The sequence below is a fragment of the Geotrypetes seraphini genome, chromosome 2 (genome assembly GCF_902459505.1).
Source record: "Geotrypetes seraphini chromosome 2, aGeoSer1.1, whole genome shotgun sequence".
In the NCBI taxonomy this organism is placed as follows: domain Eukaryota; kingdom Metazoa; phylum Chordata; class Amphibia; order Gymnophiona; family Dermophiidae; genus Geotrypetes; species Geotrypetes seraphini.
The window spans coordinates 421,312,753-421,332,977 of record NC_047085.1 but is presented as its reverse complement, the minus strand read 5'-3'; the positions used below and the strand labels follow the sequence as shown (position 1 = coordinate 421,332,977).

The window sequence follows — 20,225 nt, the reverse complement described above, 5'->3', positions numbered from 1 at the left end:
CATGGCAAAACAAACTGCAACCAAACTTTTCTCAAAGACTTACGCTGAAACAGCTCCAAGCATTAGACCTTCTACAATTGTCTGAAAAACAAAGAGAATTGAGATAATAGTTACATCGAGTCTGTAGAATGTGAAAAGTTCTTGTACAGTGGGTCTTAAACTGTGGGCTAGGGGGACCAAGAAGGATTGTGGGGGGGGAGGAGATGCTACTTGTTTGGCTTGAAAGAGTTTAAAGATAATAGTTTTATCTTTCTTTTTTGAGGGGGGCAAAGGAAGGAAGCTGTATCAAAAACATAGAAAAATTACTACTACTATGAATTATTTCTATAGTGCTATTAGACGCACGCAGAGCTGTACAGTCATGATGGCAGATAAAGGCCAAATGGCCCATCTAGTCTGCCCATCTGCAGTAACCATTAACTTTCTCTCTCTCAGAGTGATCCCACATGCCTATCCCAAGCCCTTTTGAATTCAGACATAGTCTCTGTCTCCACCACCTCTTCCGGGAGACTGTTCCACACATCTACCACCCATCATATCAAAGCTGAGGTTTCTCTACTGTACAAATTCCAGCAAAAATTAAACTACAGACTATTCAGGAATTTTGGTTGACAGATTGTCTTATTAAGACTGGTGCCTGGTTAACTTGCCACATTACCCTCCACCCCCTATCCCTTTTACTGAGCTGGAGCGCTAAATACTCTGACACTGTTCTAATGCTCATAGAATCCTATGAGCGTTGGAGCATTTGAAGGTTCCCAATTCATCTGAAAAGGTTGATCCAATTCTGTGTTTATCACACTGCATGTAAGGTAATAAGTAGAAATTAAAAAAAAAACCAAAAACCACAGGACTGGCTTAATATATATTTATAAGCTGTTGAAGGCCAGAACCTTCTTCCTACTGTCCTGATCTGAGGAAGAAGTTTCTGATCTTTGAAAGCCAGCCAACAAATTTTTTAAGTTAGTCCAATAAAATATTATCATCTTATTTTCCTTGTTCATGTTTGTTTGTTTCATGCAATTGGGAAACCATAACTACATGTCCCTATGTCTAATGGGGTACTTGAGGACTATTGTGTAAATCCAGCCAATCAGCTATCCTGCCAGTAGCTACAACGAACCACAAAGCGCTCCATAGTAAAAGCCGCACAAAAACGAACCGCCACTTTTCCTATAACCTTCACAAAACCTATTCTCCCTCACCTAAACAGACTTGCTCCAATCCAAACAAAATAATATTTTAAAGCTGTAACTCAAAGACCAAAACAACAGAATTCTCCAGCATCATCTTCTCTCATCCCAGTGAGGGACCACTGAGGAGCAGAGACTCATCCAGTCACATTGGGGTAGAGTTCTTGAAGTCATTGTGAAGAACAGTCAAAGTCTCTGGCTTCTTATCTTATCTTGTACTTGCGTAGAAAGAAGTCAATTGTTTTCTTTTGGGGGGTTTAAATTTCAAAATCTTTATGTAGACTTTGTAATCTAAAGTTAGCACTATTACTCCATGTCTATAGGAAGAGGCCGAGCCAGTCTCTGATATTCAATAATGAAATAAAGGAGTCAATATTCAAAAGGCTTTAACTAGGCAGGAGAGCCTCCTGTCCAGTTAAACCCCACGGAGCAAGCCAAAGGCATATAACCATTCTCTCACCAGATAGGTTAGAGGCATGGCAGGGGCAAAGCAGCAACCTGGCTGGTTATTGGTCTGCTAACTGGCTAAGTGACCACATAAAGTTTGGATATCAAAACAGCTGTCTTAACTTTATTATTATTATTATTATTATTTTAAAGCCTAAGCAGATTACAGTAGATACATACTTCATAACAATAACAGCAGCACATCAGCTATCTCATCATCTTCTTCCTCCTTACAAATATCTAATTACACCAGTGTCACTTAAAAACATTCCACTCTAATAAAATGCTTGCACAAATAAACATAGAAACATAGAAGATGATGGCAGAAAAGGGCTACAGTCCATCAAGTCTGCCCACTCTGCTTACCCACCCCCTGTCTATGCCCTAATGACCCAATTTTCTTATCTTGACCCTCGTAGGGATCCCACATGGGTATCCCATTTATTCTTAAAGTCTGGCACGCTGTCTGCCTCGATCACCTGCACTGGAAGCTTGTTCCAATGATCAATAAACGAGTTTTCAATTCTTTCTTAAAATACCTCAGATCCTTACACAATCTCAAACAACCTGGCAAACAATTCCACAGTTGTGAACATGCTACTGAGATTGCCATTGCCAAATGCTCTGACGCTCATAGGAATTCTATGAGCATTAGAAAAACGTCAGAGTATTTAGCGCTTCAGCTCAGTAAAAGGGGTGGGGGAGGAGGGTAATGTGGCAAGTTAACCAGGCACCAGTCTGTCAACCAAAATTCCTGATTATTCTGTAGTTTAATACTTAACTTCAGAATTTTTGCTGGAATTTATAGCACATAAAAATGAGGGGGGAGGGGGGTTGCGTGTTTTTTGCTCTAAATCAGGGGTGTCAAAGTCCCTCCTCGAGGGCCACAATCCAGTCGGGTTTTCAGGATTTCCCCAATGAATATGGATGAAATCTATTAGCATACAATGGAAGCAGTACATGCAAATAGATCTCATGCATATTCATCGGGGAAATCCTGAAAACCCGACTGGATTGCGGCCCTCGAGGAGGGACTTTGACACCCCTGCTCTAAGTGAAAAGCAGAGACCTCTAATTACTCTGCTAAAATACTGGACGTGACTTGTAACCCCCCCCCCCCCCCCAACTTCCAGAACATTACCAGTGAGGTAATGGCAGGAGGAGAGCCCTTTCGAAGGAAACTGTGATTGGTATTAAAGCCCATCTCAGTGAATTCTTCATCCGTGGTCCTGCCTCCTCAAACATCACACCACAGATTAAGGGGAAGGTTCTTTGGCTTTGATACTCCAAGATCACTGCATCAGTCCAGCCATAGTGCCAGAAGGAGCAAAGAAGAGAAGTGACAGAGTTGCTGAGAATTTCTGCAATTTTCTCAGCCAGGGTGGGGAACCAGCCCACTGCTACTGGTACTTCTAAGCAGGAAGATGAAAGGATTGGAGTAGTTGAAGAAAAAGATAGATAACAGGGGATTCTGGTCCTGAGAAGCAGAAAGGGGCATGTCTCCCGGGAGCAAGAACGAAGGACGTCACCGACAGAATCGAGAGGATCCTGGAAGGGGCCGAGACGGAGGAGACAGCTGTAGTAATCCATGTTGGAACCAACGACGTCAGCAGGAGGGACTACAACAGGACTGCACTAACCAATCAGTTCAGGATCCTGGGGAGGAAACTGAAACTGAGGGCAAGGAAGATAGCCTTCTCAGAGATCCTGCCAGTACCTAGAGTGGATGCAAGGAGGCAGAGCGAACTACAAGCAATAAACGGTTGGCTCAGGAGATGGTGCGAGGAGGAGGGTTTCCTTTTTGCACGGAACTGGACAACCTTCCTGGGAAAGAATAAGCTCTACAGGAGAGACGGACTGCACCTGAGCACGACTGGGACTAGGATGCTGGCACGCAACGTCCAGAGCGTCATTGATCTGGCTTTAAACTGAGGAAGAGGGGAAAGCCGACAGTCGATCTGACACATCGGACAAAAGTATCAAGTAAGGATACTGAGCAGGGACATTGTAAAAGAGGGCTGGGGACTGAGTGGGAACTTTTGGGAAAAGGACCTAAGGATACAACACAGGGGCCCAGGGCCATGGACATAGAGCAAGGACATTGTAAAAAAGGGATCGGGACTGGGAGGGAACTTTTGGAAAAAGAACCTAAGGATACAACACAGGGGCCCAGGGCCATGGACATAGAGCAAGGACATTGTAAAAAAGGGATCGGGACTGGGAGGGAACTTTTGGAAAAAGAACCTAAGGACGCAATGCAGGGGACCCGGGCCAAAGATATTGAGCAAATACACTGTAAAAGAGGGCTCAGGTCTGAGTGGGAATTTTTTGAAAATGGACCTAAGGGAGAATTGCAGGGGTCTAGTGCACAAATAAAACTGGCAAGCAGCACTAATAGAGAACAATGGAATCCAGAGGGACAACCAAAAACAGGGGAACAGGCTGAGGACGAAACAGACACACCACAGGAGGAGGATGACCGAGACGAGGCTTGGGGTCTGGCAACTCACGAGGGGGCCAGGAGCACCAAACCACGAGGACATACAGCAAAAAAGGCAAACAAACGGGACTTACTTTGCCTATACACTAATGCTAGGAGCCTAAGGACTAAAATGGGAGAGCTGGAAATCCTAGCCAGCAAAAAGGGCATAGACATAATTGGAGTCACAGAAACATGGTGGACTAATGACAATGAATGGGATGTGGCTTTACCAGGATTCAAACTCTACAGGAGAGATAGGTCACATAAAAAGGGTGGAGGAAAAGCGCTATATATAAAAGATTCTATACCTTCAACCAGGATGGAAACAACAGTAAAGGCGGATGACTTGGAATCACTATGGGTTAAGCTACCAGGAGGAACTGGAGCAGACATAAAATTGGGTCTGTACTATCGCCCACCTGGACAAATGGAAGAAATCGACCAGGATCTGGAGGCTGAACTGAGGCAGGTATGCAAAAGCGGAATTGTGGTGGTGATGGGAGACTTCAACTACCCGGGAATAAACTGGAGTATTGGGCACTCAAACTGCATGAGGGAGACCAAATTCCTGGAGGTCACGAGGGACTGTTTCATGGAACAGCTGGTCACGGAACCAACACGGGGTGATGCCACCCTTGACCTGATCCTCAACGGACTAGGGGGACCCGCTAAGGAGGTGGCGGTACTATCCCCGCTAGGAAACAGCGATCACAACACGATCCAGTACAGGCTAGAAATTGGATCATCAAAGGTGAAAAGAACTACAATGACTGCACTTAACTTCAGAAAAGGGAATTATGATGCCATGAGGAAAATGGTGGGAAAGAAACTCAACGACAGCACAAGGAAGATGGAGTCCGTAGAAAATGCCTGGACCATACTCAAGGGCACAGTGCACGAAGCACAGAACCTGTGCATCCCCAAGTACAGGAAAGGGTGCAAAAAAAATAGAACAAAAAACCCAGTCTGGATAACAAATGCAGTGAAAAAGGCGATAAGTGACAAGAAAGCATCATTCAAAAAATGGAAAAAGGACAAAACAGAGGAGAACCAAAAGGAACACAAAAAACACCAAAAGGAGTGTCATCGAGTGGTTAGGAAAGCAAAGAAAGAATATGAAGAGAGACTGGCAGGGGAAGCAACAAACTTCAAATCATTCTTCAGGTACGTTAAGGGGAAGCAACCAGCAAGGGAGGAAGTGGGACCCTTGGATGATGGGGACAGAAAGGGAGTGGTAAAAGAGGAAAAGGAGATAGCTGACAGGCTAAATAAGTTCTTCACGTCAGTTTTCACGAGGGAGGACACAACCAACATTCCAGAGCCCGAGGAGATCGTAAAAGGAGAGCAGGATGAAAATCTGGTCCAGCTAGAGGTGATCAAGGTGGATGTCCTCAGGCAGATAGACAGGCTAAAGAGCGACAAATCGCCAGGTCCGGATGGCATTCACCCAAGGGTACTCAAGGAACTAAGGAACGAAATAGCTGAGCCACTTCGACAAATATGCAACCTATCCCTAAAGACTGGAGAGATTCCGGAAGACTGGAAAATAGCAAATATCACACCCATCTTCAAGAAAGGCTCAAGGGGAGACCCAGGAAACTACAGGCCGGTGAGCTTGACCTCGGTCCCGGGAAAGATGATGGAAGCGCTGATTAAAGACAGCATCTGGGAACACATCGACAACTATGGGCAGCTAAAGTCGAGCCAGCATGGCTTCTGCAAGGGTAGGTCATGCCTCACAAACTTATTGTACTTCTTTGAGGGGGTAAACAGCCAGGTGGATAAAGGGTAATCCATAGATATCATTTACCTCGACTTCCAAAAAGCCTTCGACAAGGTGCCACATGAAAGACTACTAAGGAAGCTATGGAACCATGGGGTGCAAGGGGAGGTCCACCGATGGATCAAAAACTGGCTGGCGGACAGGAAACAGAGGGTTGGAGTAAAGGGACATTACTCAGACAGGCAATGCGTCACGAGCAGAGTTCCACAGAGGTCGGTGCTGGGACCGCTCCTATTCAATATATTCATTAACGACCTGGAGGCAGGAACAAAGTGTGAGGTTATTAAATTTGCGGATGATACCAAACTATATTGCAAGGTCAATAACATGGAGGACTGCGAAGATCTCCAAAAAGATCTGACAACACTGGAAAAATGGGCCAAAATGTGGCAAATGAGTTTCAACATAGGGAAATGCAAGGTCATGCATATAGGGAAAAAAAAAAACGATGTTCACGTACAAAATGGGGGGATCAGTGCTAGGGGTGAGCGACCTTGAAAGAGACCTGGGAGTGATGGTAGACACAACATTGAAGGCGTCGGCGCAGTGTGCCACGGCCTCAAGGAAAGCAAACAGAATGTTGGGTATCATTAAGAAGGGTATTACGACCAGGACAAAGGAAGTCATCCTGCCACTGTATCGTGCTATGGTGCGCCCGCACCTGGAGTACTGTGTTCAGTTCTGGTCGCCGTACCTCAAGAAGGACATGGAGGTACTTGAGAGGGTCCAGAAAAGAGCAACTAAGCTAATAAAGGGCATGGAGGACCTCTCATATACTGACAGACTGAAAAAGCTAGGGCTTTTCTCCCTGGAAAAGCGGAGACTAAGAGGAGACATGATAGAAACCTTCAAGATCATGAAGGGCATAGAAAAAATAGACAGGGACAGATTTTTCAAATTAAGGGGATCAACAAGTACAAGGGGGCATTCAGAGAAACTGAATGGGGAGAGGTTTAGAACAAACGCCAGGAAGTTCTTTTTCACACAGAGGGTGGTAGATACATGGAACGCGCTATCAGAGGATGTGATAAACAGGAGCACGCTACAGGGGTTCAAAGAAGCTTTGGATAGGTACTTCGAAGACAAAGGGATTGAGGGGTACAGGTAAGAGTAGAGGTAGATTATAGGGATGGGATTAGAGGTAAGTTACAAAATTAATCAAGGACCACTGTTCAGGCACTAGGCCTGATGGGCCGCTGTGGGAGCGGACCACTGAGCAGGATGGACCTCTGGTCTGACTCAGCGGGGGCAACTTCTTATGTTCTTAGAAGATGCCCCTGGGATCCACAAAGAGAAGAGAATAACAAAAGAGTCTCTCAGGAGTCCTGAAGAAGGTACTTTGCATTATTATGTAGCAAACGTTCTGGTGAATTAACATATGTTAAGAGCAAATTTTCCTTTTAATACAGGCTGTGGCGCACTTTGATTCAAAAAAGTTTAAACCTGCTATATTAGAGACTTATATCCATGCACTGCTCTACTAACTCAAGAATAGTTGGGATCCAAAGATCACAGCACACCCATGATATTATAAGTATTTATCCAGGAAATTATCTCCTTCCAAAATTATTTTATTTCTGGATGAGACAAACAAATGCAGGAAAAGGTCCCTGCTTATCCTTGCCTTTTACAGCAGAATGGGGAGAAATTAAGCCACATTTCATTTCAGGTCTCAGGAGTCAAGTGCCATCTATAGATCATTTTATTTCATTCTCTAAGGCCACTGATCTGCATTTTGTAAGAACTCCACTATGACTTCCTCTACCCTACATTTCCAGCAGTCCTGCTATGATAAAGGGAGCTCTATCTTTATATATCCCACTCCTGCCTGTACCCTGTGGTTTCTACAATGCAACCATTCCTCATATTGACTGGCATTTTATCTTCAAAGCTAGGATGCCATCCCTACATTTTCCTTCCTGCCTGCCTGTTACCCCAAGAAGAGGAAAAATATTCAGCTTGATATTCATTCCACAGTGGCCGGCAATTTTTAAAGCTGCTGACAGTCGCAGGCTGAATTAAGCCCAGATATTCAGTCCTAGGCTATATCCGGGTTCTGGCATTGAATATCTAAGTAAGGGCAGTCACCAGCCAATATTTCGAACAATGCCTGGTTTGCTTGGCAGATAAAGTTTGAACATAAGAATATAACAATTGCCATACTGGGACAAACCAAAGGTCCATCAAACTCAGTATCCTATTTCTAACAGTAGCCAACTCAGGTCCTAAGAACCTAGATAGATCCCAAGTAGTAAAACAGACTTTATACTGCTTATCTAGGATTTCCCCAAGCCATCTCAATAATGGCCTATGGACTTCTCTTTTAGGAAATTATCTAAACTTTTTTTAAACCCTGTTAAGCTAACTGATTTCACCATAGCGCTGTACATAAAAGACTCCATACCATCAGCCAGAACGGAAACAACAGTACGGGCGGATGGCCTGGAATCACTATGGGTTAAGCTACAGGGAGGAGCAGGAGCAGACATTAAACTGGGTCTGTACTACCGCCCACCTGGACAACCGGAAGAAATCGACCAGGAGATGGAGGCTGAACTGAAGCAGGTATGCAGAAGCGGAAATGTGGTGGTGATGGGGGACTTCAACCATCCTGGGATAGACTGGAGTATTGGGCACTCAAACTGCGCAAGAGAGACAAAATTCATAGAAGTCACGAGGGACTGTTTCATGGAACAGCTGGTCACGGAACCAACAAGGGGCGATGCCACTCTTGACCTAATCTTCAACGGACTAGGGGGGACAGCAAAGGAGGTGGCGGTATTACCCCCACTAGGTAACAGCGATCACAACATGATCCAGTGCAGGCTTGAAATTGGATCATCAAAGGGGAAAAGAACCACAACGACGGCACTCAACTTCAAAAAAGGAAATTATGATGCCATGAGAAAAATGGTGGGAAAGAAGCTCAAAAGCAACATAGGGAAGACGGAATCCGTAGAAAAGGCCTGGACCTTATTCAAGGAGACTGTGCACGAAGCACAAAGCATATGCATCCCCAAGTTCAGAAAAGGGTGCAAAAAAAATAGAACAAAAAACCCAGTGTGGATAACAAGTGCAGTAAAGAAGGCGATAAGCGACAAGAAAGCATCGTTCAGAAAATGGAAAAAAGACCAAACAGAGGAGAACCAAAAAGGGCACAAAGAACACCAGAAAGAGTGTCACCGAGTGGTTAGAAAAGCAAAAAGAGAATACGAAGAGAGACTGGCAAAGGAAGCAACAAACTTCAAGTCGTTCTTCAGATACGTCAAGGGGAAGCAACCGGCGAGAGAAGAAGTGGGACCATTGGACGATGGAGACAGAAAGGGAGTTGTAAAAGAAGAGAAAGAGATAGCTGACAGGTTAAATGAGTTCTTCACGTCAGTCTTCACGATGGAGAATATAACCAACATTCCGGAACCCGAGGAGATCGTAATAGGAGACCAAGACGATAAGCTGGTCGATTTAGAGGTAAGCCAAGAGGATGTACTCAAGCAGATCGACAGACTAAAGAGCGACAAATCGCCGGGTCCGGATGGCATTCACCCAAGGGTACTCAAGGAACTAAAAGACGTAATAGCGGAACCACTTCGACAGATATGCAACCTATCCTTAAAAACCGGAGAGATCCCGGAGGATTGGAAAATAGCAAATGTCACGCCCATCTTTAAGAAGGGTGCAAGGGGGGACCCGGGAAACTACAGGCCGGTGAGCCTGACCTCAGTCCCGGGAAAGATGATGGAGGCACTGATTAAAGACAGCATCTATGAGCACATCGAAAAAAATGGGCAGCTAAAACCGAGTCAACATGGCTTCTGTAAGGGTAGGTCATGCCTCACAAACTTATTGTACTTCTTTGAGGGAGTGAACAGCCAGGTGGATAAAGGGGAATCTATAGACATTATTTACCTTGACTTCCAAAAAGCCTTCGACAAGGTGCCACACGAGAGACTGCTTAAAAAGATATGGAACCACGGGGTACAAGGGGAGGTCCACCGATGGATCAAAAACTGGCTGGCAAACAGGAAGCAGAGGGTTGGCGTAAAGGGCCACTACTCAGACTGGAAAGGGGTCACGAGCGGAGTTCCGCAGGGGTCGGTGCTGGGACCACTCTTGTTCAATATCTACATAAATGACCTAGAGGCGGGAACTAAGTGTGAAGTCATTAAATTTGCAGATGACACCAAACTATACAGCAGGGCTCAAACCAAGGAAGACTGTGAAGATCTCCAAAAGGATCTAACGCAGCTGGAAAAGTGGGCCGAAAAGTGGCAGATGAGCTTCAACGTGGGGAAATGCAAGGTCATGCACGTGGGGAAAAAGAACCCGATGTTCACATACAAAATGGGGGGAACACCACTAGGGGTTAGTAACCTGGAGAGAGACCTGGGAGTGATGGTAGACGCAACACTGAAGGCATCGGCGCAATGCGCCACAGCCTCTAGGAAAGCAAACAGAATGCTGGGTATCATTAAGAAGGGTATTACGACCAGGACGAAGGAAGTCATCATGCCGCTGTATCGTGCAATGGTACGGCCGCATCTGGAGTACTGTGTCCAGTACTGGTCGCCGTACCTCAAGAAAGACATGGCGTTACTTGAGGGAGTACAAAGAAGAGCAACCAAACTGATAAAGGGAATGGAAAATCTCCCATATTCTGACAGATTGAAGCAGTTGGGACTTTTCTCCCTGGAAAAGCGAAGACTTAGAGGAGACATGATAGAAACCTTCAAGATCCTGAAGGGCATAGAAAAAGTAGGCAGGGACAGATTTTTTAAATTAAGGGGCACCACAAGTACAAGGGGGCACTTGGAGAAATTGAAAGGGGATAGGTTTAGAACAAATGCTAGGAAGTTCTTTTTCACTCAGAGGGTAGTGGACACATGGAACGCGCTTCCAGAGGCTGTTGTAGACAAGAAAACATTAAATGGTTTCAAAGAAGGTTTGGATAGATTCCTAGAAGAAAAAGGGATTGGGGGGTATAGATAGGTATAGACCATTGCTCAGACAATGGGCCTGATGGGCCGCCGCGGGAGCGGACCGCTGAGCAGGATGGACCTATGGTCTGCCTCAGCGGAGGCAACTTCTTATGTTCTATGTTCTTATGTTCTTATATACTTCAGCAACAAATTCCAGAGTTTAATTACATATTACATATTTTCTCCAGTTTATTTTAAATTATGAACTCTCAAAATACAACAGCCTACCTTCTGTACCTACATTTAGGAGACACCATTAGGCTTGAAGGCTATTGTAGTGTTGTACAGTTAGATACAGTAGGTTTTATTCTGTTCCTGAAGGACTCACAATACAAAACAAAGGAGTTTTGGGTGCCATTGTGCACTAACCACTAGGCTGCCCCTCTGCTTTGTGGCCATTTTCTCTCAAAATGATGCCAGGCAGATGTTCTTGTGCCTGGATTTTTGGCATTGATAAGTTAGATGTGTCAGTTTGGAAAATGGCTCTTCTTTTTAGATGCCTTCTATGCAAAGATGTCCATCATTGAGTCATTTTCCAAACAGAAACCTAGATGTTTTTCCCAGTTTGAAAACAACTCTGAGATAGATTTTTTTTTTTGGGTGGGGAGGGGAATGTAATGAGCAGAAAGACCCAATTTGGATTTGGATGACTTATCAAAAATGCCTTTTTACGCATTATAAATGGTCACAAAATTAAAAGTGTCTTCTTCTCTTCCTACACCAGATATTCATATGTGGCTCCTCTTGCTCATAACAGTGTGACAGTGGGAAGCAGTGCGTTATGAGAGACAGAGGCTCTTGAATAAATTATCCTCTAATCTGAATCCATTTTCTCATTAAATTTAAAGTGTTTGGCAAACATGGCATTAACAAATTATTAAACTGTCTGAGAGACTTAAAACAGGTAATGATTTTTATTTTTATAATTTGTTAGATTTTCCCATTAAGAAAGAATGACATGGGCCAGTCCCATGGCTCATAGTGTAGCACAGGGGGGGGGGGGGGGTCTGTGCTTGGGATGGTCCACTTAGCCCCAGGGAGGGGAAGACGATAGATGCTGTTGCTATGGGAAACAATCAGCAGTGAGAGTGCCACTCTAACACAAAGCCAGCCAGAGCCTCCTGAATTCCCCTGGCATGTAGTGGGGATGAGGGGGTGGTGGAGGAAAGGCTAGATTTTAAAAGCACTCTAGATTAAATAAAGGCAGAGAAGTGAGTAAAATAAGGGCTATGTTGATTTCTAAAAGAAGCTGTCAGGCCAAAACAGGAAAGAAATATACTTACAAACAATCCCAGTAAAATGTAGTTGACTGGGAAAACAGGAAAGAAATATACTTACAAACAATCCCAGTAAAATGTAGTTGACTGGGAATTTTCTACGAGCATCATTGCAACAGGAAAGCACAATTACCAGAACAAAAATGATAGGGCTAGAAGGAAATCAAATGAGCTTTTATTGAACAACATTGCCAATAAATCTAGATCAAAACAACTGTGATTTTAGTCATTTCTCTGTCCTAGTGGGCTCACAAGCTCTGTTTTGTAAGTGGGGCAATAAAGGATTAAGGCCCTCTTGCACTAAGCCTTGGTAGAGGTTTCTACCGCGGCACTAAATGCTCTGACACTGCTCCGATGCTCGTAGAATTCCACAAGCATTAGAGCATTTAGCGCTCCGAGCATCGGTACAAACCTTTACCGCAGCTTAGTAAAAAAAAGGAGGGGGGGGGTAAGTTACTTGCCAGGTTCATACGGAGCTGCAGTGGAAACTGAATCCTGTTGTCCAGGATCTCAGCCCACTGCACTAACCACTAGGTTACTGCTCCACATCATGCAGTTATTCCAAGGGGGTGTGGTTTAGGCATGGCTCGAGCAGGACTAAATTCTGCACATATAGTCTCCATATGCAAGATGAAAAATATCCATAAATATAAACATTTGTTCTGCTCATCTTTTACACCAGCTCATAGAGATACGTGGGTTAAAAAAAAATGCTTTTAGAAGAGATGAAAATGACTAAATGAAAACATTTCACCTTCAAGAAACTGTAATCCAGGTGAACAGGCCCTGGCAGTTGATGGTGAATTTTCTCTTGTATGCACTTTCAAGAATGAAACTGCCTTGGAAGCAGCACAAAGGGGATAAAAGCCTACGATTGTTCTAACTAGGATGCGTCCGGGGAGGAGTTTGCCGGGTTCTGTAGATAATATAAGGCCCCAATTTTGGAGGACAAGTGCCTTTTGTCTGTTGGTCTCTTTTTGCCAACCCATTGCAGACTTTGGGGAGTCCTGTCAGCTCAGCTGATTGGGGAGTCCCCTGCCACAATCAGCTGATGGCAAGTTGTCTAGTTTTAGATCTCCCAGCAAAGATAGGCGGCTGAAATGTAGGGCAGGTTTTTCCAGCCTACATTTCAGCTGCCTATCTTTGTGTGAATCAGGTGTAATTCTCTAACCAGCGCTGCTGTGTGATTGACAAGAGATCAGCGGCCGCTTTTAAGATGGCTGCCAACATGGGCGCCGGTTAGAAAATCCAGGGGTTAGGGTCTATAATCTTAGTTGGAATAGGTTCCAGGATAAGGGGAAGTCCCCCCCCACCAAAAAAAAAGGAGGAGGCTGCCAATCCAAAATTTAAAAAGAAAGGATGTGAGAAGGTTTACTTTCTGACAAATATAGTTGATTGTTCATTAAAATAACTGAGTGAACTTAATGAAATATAGCATCTTAGCATGAAATAAAAGGATACTTACAAAAGTGCATAGGTAAACCATGAATTATATCTCACCCAGTCTTTTAGGGTAGGCCTAGAAAATTTAAAATGGAAGCACATTTTTGATCAATTCAATGCAACAAATCATTACACAAACCATCCATATTACATTTTTTACATGTAAAGTTATAATGTAAGAGTAATAGCTGGGACAGGAGTGTTTCTTTTTAAAGGTACAATGAAGGTTAGTGTTGGCTCAAGGGATTGCAGCGTCTAAGCCAATTGTTTAACTGGCACCTTTCTTCCTCCTCTATCAGCACCTCCTCACTGGCACTAGAGCTCTCCCTCCACCCCTTTTACAGAAGTGAGAGCAAGTCACTTTGTTCTCACCGCAGTGTTCTCCTCTGTGCTTGGCTGCCAGAACTGACCCAAGCAAAAATGTTTTTTGTGGCTTTTTATTTTGTTGACATGGTTCTGACTTTGGAAGCCCCCAGGCTTAAAAAGACCAGGGCCGGCTTAATCATTAGGTAGGCTATGCAGACACTTAGGGCAGCAGCTTTTGAGGGACAGCAAAGCATGGCTGCAGTCAGAGCAAAATCTAAGAACACAAACCCAAAGAACCTTCAAGTGTGTACTTTTACTTGCTAATAACAAAGGTGAAAATTTTTTAAATAGCCTTTTTAATCAGACCTTTTTGGGAAGAATGGTGGTAGGGTGATCATGACTGTTGAGTTTAATTATCAGAATCAAAGGGGGTGGGGTTAAGGGCCAGATAATTAACTTGTGGAGGAGGGGCTGCAAGGCTGAAAGTTTACCTGTTACCTAATGCAAGTTGCACTTACCCTGATAAATACTCCACATCTCAGCACCAAACTCCACTGAAAAGCTTTAGGAAAGTCATGGGCAGATAGCCAATGAAACATAACATTCAACAGCCAGAAGAAGAGAGAATTGTGACATGATCAGGAATAACGTCCAGGGAATTCCTAAAGGCGGATATGTATACTTTGGAGGAAAGGCGGGAGAGGGGAGATATTATAGAGACGTTTAAATACCTACGTAATATAAATGTGCATGAGTCGAGTCTCTTTCATTTGAAAGGAAACTCTGCAATGAGAGGGCATAGGATGAAGTTAAGAGGTGATAAGCTCCGGAGTAATCTGAGGAAATACGTTTTTACAGAAAGGGTGGTAGATGCGTGGAACAGTCTCCTGGAAGAGGTGGTGGAAACAGAGACTGTGTCTGAATTCAAGAGGGCCTGGGATAGGCACGTGGGATCTCTTGGAGAGGGAAAGAGATAATGGTTACTGCGGATGGGCAGACTAGATGGGCCATTTGGCCTTTATCTGTCATTATGTTTCTAGGATATTCCTAGATGAGGAGGACCTCAGTGTCTCACAGCCTGGCTGCTTTGTGCTGCCTTTTCCCATCTCACTGTGCATGGAACAGTCACAATATTGCAAGCCAAGTGGAGATCTTGGCTTAGAAGTAGAGAGTTGCGCGGGGACAGAAATCCCACCCGTCCCCACCCGTCCCCGCCAAAATCCCACCCATCCCCACCCGTCCCCGTGAGGAATCCCTCCGTCCCCACCCGTCCCCGTGAGGAATCCCTCCGTCCCCACCCGTCCCCGCGAGGAATCCCCTCCGTCCCCACCCGTCCCCGCGAGGAATCCCCTCCGTCCCCACCCGTCCCCGCGAGGAATCCCCTCCGTCACCATCCTTCCCTATAAACTTCAGAAATAGTTATTTTATTTAATTATGCTACTGAATTAAAGGCTCTGGTAGAGACCCATTTACAAATAAGCAAAGAGACTATTAATTTGGAAATATTAATTGGGAAGAATACATACTTTGTAAATGGGTTTCTACCAGAACCTCTAATGTAAATATAAAATATAAATACTCAGCTGATGAGAACCCACAAACTGTCAGCTGAGGACTTCCTTTGCAGTTGGCCTGGGGTCCCTTTTGCCAAGCTTGGCAGGCAGCAGTAGCGTCCCTGAGTCACAGATGCTGGCACCTCAGTGGCTCATGGATGCTGCCAGCGACTGCTGCGCTTGGTGGAGGGGAGTTCTGACCATCTCTAGAGGAGGTCCTCTGCTGGCGGTGCTTGGGGATCCCCACCAGTCACAGCAAGGGCCAACAAGTACTTCAACACTGTAGAAATAAAACCAGAAATGCATTTCCTTTTCTTTTGAACACAAAATAAAGATATCTGCCATATACATTTCCCAAGGCAGATGACTCTATGCAATGTCACCTCGGTAACAAAATACAAAAATAGACAAATACACCCCCTCCCTTTTTACTAAACCACAATAGTAGGTTTTAGCACAGGGAGTTACGCTGAATGCCTCGCGCTGCTCTCAATGCTCATAGGCTCCCTGCGCTAAAAAACAATATTGCGGTTTAGTAAAAGGGAGCCATAGTGCAAAATATAGACAGCAGATATAAATTCTCAAAACAGACACATTTTGATCACTAAATTGAAAATAAAATCATTTTTCCTACCTTTGCTGTTTGGTGATTTCATGAGTCTCTGGTTGCACTTTCTTCTTCTGACTGTGCATCCAATCTTTCTTCCTTTCTTTCAGCCTCCTGTATGTTTCCTCTCCTCCAGACCTCATTCTCTCCCCCAACTTTTTCTTTCTGTCTCCCTGTTCCCCCTTCTTTCTGTCTCTCTGTCTGCCCCCTTTCTTTCTTTCTCCGTGCCCTCCCCCAAGCCACTCGGTTTGCTGCCACAGCCATCGGAGAATAGCCCCTAAGCCACCGCCGTCCCAAGCTTTCCCTGCAGAAGCGTCGCGCTGACCAGCATTCCGCTCCCTGACGTCAATTCTGACGTAGGAGAGGAAGTTCCGGGCCAACAAGGCATTTCTCCTCATTCCATCCAGCCTGAGCCCCATCTCTCCTTGATCCAGCATTTCCCTTCTGTGTCTGTCAGAATTACCATTCCACCTATTTTCCAGCATCACCCTTCTTTGTGTCCATCTCACCTATATCCGTATCTCACCACTTTTTCAGAATCTTCATTTGTCTCTGTCCTTGTCTTTACCCCATATTCACCATTTGCCCTTTCAATGTCTTTATCTCCCCCCCCACACACACACTTTTTCAGCATTACTTCTATGTCTCTATTTCACCTCCTCTTCATGTCCCCTCTGTATCTCTATCCTTATTCAGAAGGTCCTGCTTACCCTTTCTCTTCTTTGTGTCACTATCTCCATTTTCAGCTTTCCCCCCTTTTCCTTTGTTAATGCACCCTGTAGCCAGAATCTTTCCACCCTCTCTCCACTCCGGCCCAGCCCAGTATGAAATATTTCCTTTTGTTTCTCTCCCCTCTCTCTTCTCCTCCCTCACCCACGAGTCCTGCATCTGGCCCTCTCCCTTCTACCTGCACCTGGCAACACCCCCCTGCTCCGCGGCTCTCTTAAGCAACTCGTCAGCAGCGGTGATCAAGACAAGCTGCCGACATCGAGGCCTTCCCTCTACGAGTCCCACCTTTGTGGAAAAAGGAAGTTGAAACAAGCGGGACTCGCAGAGGGTAGGCCCCGACGTCAGAAGCTGCTGCTGAGTTGCCGAAGAGAGCCGCAGGTAGAAGGGAGAGGGAGATAGGAAGGCTGTAGAAGCTCCGGAGCATGACACCGAACCCGGCCAGGATGATTTCTTTTTCAGGCTGCTGCTGCCGCTGCCATCCCCCACCCGAAATGACAAAAAACAGCCTAATGCCCGCGTCGGGAAATAGCCATGCTGAGCAGTGAGCTCAGCACGTACACAGATGAAAGCCTTGCTTGCTGATTGGTCCGGCGGCACGGTGGGGCGGGGCCACCGGACCAATCAGCAAGCAAGGCTTTCATCTGTGTACGTGCTGAGCTCACTGCTCAACATGGCTATTTCCCGACGCGACGCCGGCCAGACTTGTAAGCTGCATGCTTGCATCGCCAGAATTTAGGTAGGTTGTTTTCATCCCCGTGGGAGTCCCGTGGGCAAGGGGGCGTCCCCGTGGGAGTCCCGTGGGTCAGGGGGGCATCCCCGTGGGAGTCCCGTGGGCCAGGGGGCGTCCCCGTGGGAGTCCCGTGGGCCAGGGGGGGAACCCGCGGGATCCCCGCGGGACCCGCGGGATCCCCGCGATCCCCGTTCCCGTGCAGACCTCTACTTAGAAGATGGAAATGGGCAGGGACTTACAGCACAAAGTGAATCACAGATATTGTAGGTGAAAGGTCCTTGAATACCTTTCACCTGCAATATCGCACCTTGCAGATAATTTATCTCCTTGAGGGTATTTTCCATGTGAAAATAACTACAAGGTCAGCAGGTATAAAAATATCCATAAAACTTGTACCTTCACAACTAAGTGAAAACTGGCCCCTTCCTGTTGAATCATTATGTATTAGAACATAAGAATAGCCTTACTGGGTCAGCCCAATGGTCCATCAAGCCCAGTAGCCTGTTCTCACGGTGGTCAATCCAGGTCCCTAGTACCTGGCCAAAACCCAAGAAATAGCAATATTCCTTGCTACCGATCCAGGGCAAGCAGTGGCTTCCCCCATGTCTTTCTCAATAACAGAGTATGAACTTTTCCTCCAGACGATTGTCCAAACCTTTCTTAAAACCAGCTATGCTATCCACTCTTACCACAACCTCTGGCAATGTGTTCCAGAGCTTAACTATTCTCTGAGTGAAAAAAAATTTCCTCCTATTGGTTTTAAAAGTATTTTCCTGTAACTTCATCGAGTGTCACCCAGTCTTTGTAATTTTTGACGGAGTGAAAAATCGATCCACTTGTACCCGTTCTATTCCACTCAGGATTTTGTAAACTTCAATTATATCTTCCCCCAGCAGTCTTTTTTCCAAGCTGAAGAGCCCTAGCCTTTTTAGTCTTTCCTCATATGAAAAGAGGTTTGGTTTGCATGAGGATTAGCAGTTCTATTCTGCTCAGTTGCCATCCTGCTGAAATAGACCCTTCTTGATCTTTGGGGTTCTCTTCACACAGAGGGATCCTATCTTACTTATCAGATTTGCTTGAGTTTTGCTACTGCTTTACTTCTATCACTTTCACTGGGAAGCTGTTTCATGCATTCACTATTCTTTCAGTGAAGATAGGATTATCATATGGCTCCAGAAAAAGGAGGATGGATTGAGACATTCAGGTTTTACCTCCATTGCTCTCAATGGAAGTAAAACCAGATATCTCAATCCATCCTCTTTTTTCTGGAGCCATATGGTTACCCTAGGCGAAGAAATATTTCATTAGGTTTCTCCTGAGTCCACACCAGTGGAGGGCAACCTATTCTTGAGGGCTACATCTAGCAAACAGTGTCTCTTCATCTTCATTGTTCTTATAGAAGATGAAAAAGGCAGCATTAGCCAGTGTGGGCCTGATGGACATGGTAGTGTCAGCTCATGTAGACCTGAAGAAGGAGGAGATGTCACATTGACTGGAAGAAGGCAGCTGCAGCTGAACATGTGAGAAAAGTTAAAGATGAAGGGGTAAGGCCCAGGGAGGGACAAACCTTGCATCCCTTTCAATTAATTTTCAGGCCTCTAGGACTGCCCTAATGTGTAAGATATTGATATTTATTTTTATTGTATTTATTTACATACCACTCATATCCTAAGTGGTTACATTCAGGTACTTTATCATATTTACCTATCTGTCCCAGCGGGCTCAAACTCTATCTAGTGTATCTGGAACAATGATAAAACCAAAGCACCACCTCTACCAGAATGAGCCATTATTTTACATCATGCTTTTCAATATTAATTATTATTTTGTACATAATGAGGACAATTTCCAAATGCCATTTACCTGGGTATAAGGTCTATCTGAAAAGTGTCCACACTCTCTGCAAGGTACATGCTGATATCTTTGAGTTTGGCAGTCAGTTTGACTGAAGCTGTTGTTGGCATCCATCCCCTTCTCCCAGAAGCTGTCTCCTTATGGAACTGCCTAGAATGCTTAATGATTAACCTGCTCTAGTTGACCTGGAAATAGGAAGGGTGCTGAAGCTGGACCTGATGAATGTATGTGTTAGAGAAAGTGAGAAAGAAAGTTGTGCCCGATAACATTCACATGTACCTCCCTCCTCATACTAATCTCCAGAGGTGAACCCCAACCCTTTGAATCTCTACTGGGTCCAAAAGGTTTGCCCAACATTAGTCTACCCACTTTGAGTTTCATATCTTATTTTCTTCTTCTAGAACTTTCTTTCCACCCAAAAAATTAAATTGAAATAAGCTGTGATATACTGTATGAGATAATAATAATAATATAAAAACTTACCAGTAAATAAACATGCAAATAATAGAAACTGTAATAACCAGCTGAATTGCCAAGATGATGTAAACCTTCCTGATAAAAGCTGGAGACAGAAACATTTCATTCAGACTTATCCACAACATAGAAAAATGCGTTAATACCACATCCAAATAACACAGAGGGATTATAAGCACCAGTGGTAAGCAAGAAGTATCCTCCAGCAATTCAGAATATCTCGGGAGATAGCAAACACATCGGACATGTTAGTACCATGCTAACAATAAGTTCTAAACAATTATATTTAGGAACAACTTGCAGTTATTACAAATATTTTCCATTTTGGTCCAGCTGTTAACAATTTTGGTCCCAATATTCAAACAACACAT

General features: G+C 44.7%; 1 protein-coding gene across 2 annotated transcripts in view; it reads right to left on the bottom strand.

Moving 5' to 3' along the window:
- The window catches only part of LOC117355505 (protein lifeguard 1-like), a 52,111-nt gene that overhangs the window by 19,788 nt on the left and 12,098 nt on the right, over window positions 1–20,225 (bottom strand). For both annotated transcript variants that reach the window (XM_033934179.1, XM_033934180.1), the window contains 4 exons: window positions 19,864–19,942; window positions 13,624–13,677; window positions 12,220–12,310; window positions 44–81 (listed from right to left, as the gene is read on the bottom strand). In XM_033934179.1, coding sequence (XP_033790070.1) covers window positions 44–81; window positions 12,220–12,310; window positions 13,624–13,677; window positions 19,864–19,942 — 262 coding nt within the window. The remainder of the gene's footprint in view (window positions 1–43; window positions 82–12,219; window positions 12,311–13,623; window positions 13,678–19,863; window positions 19,943–20,225) is intronic.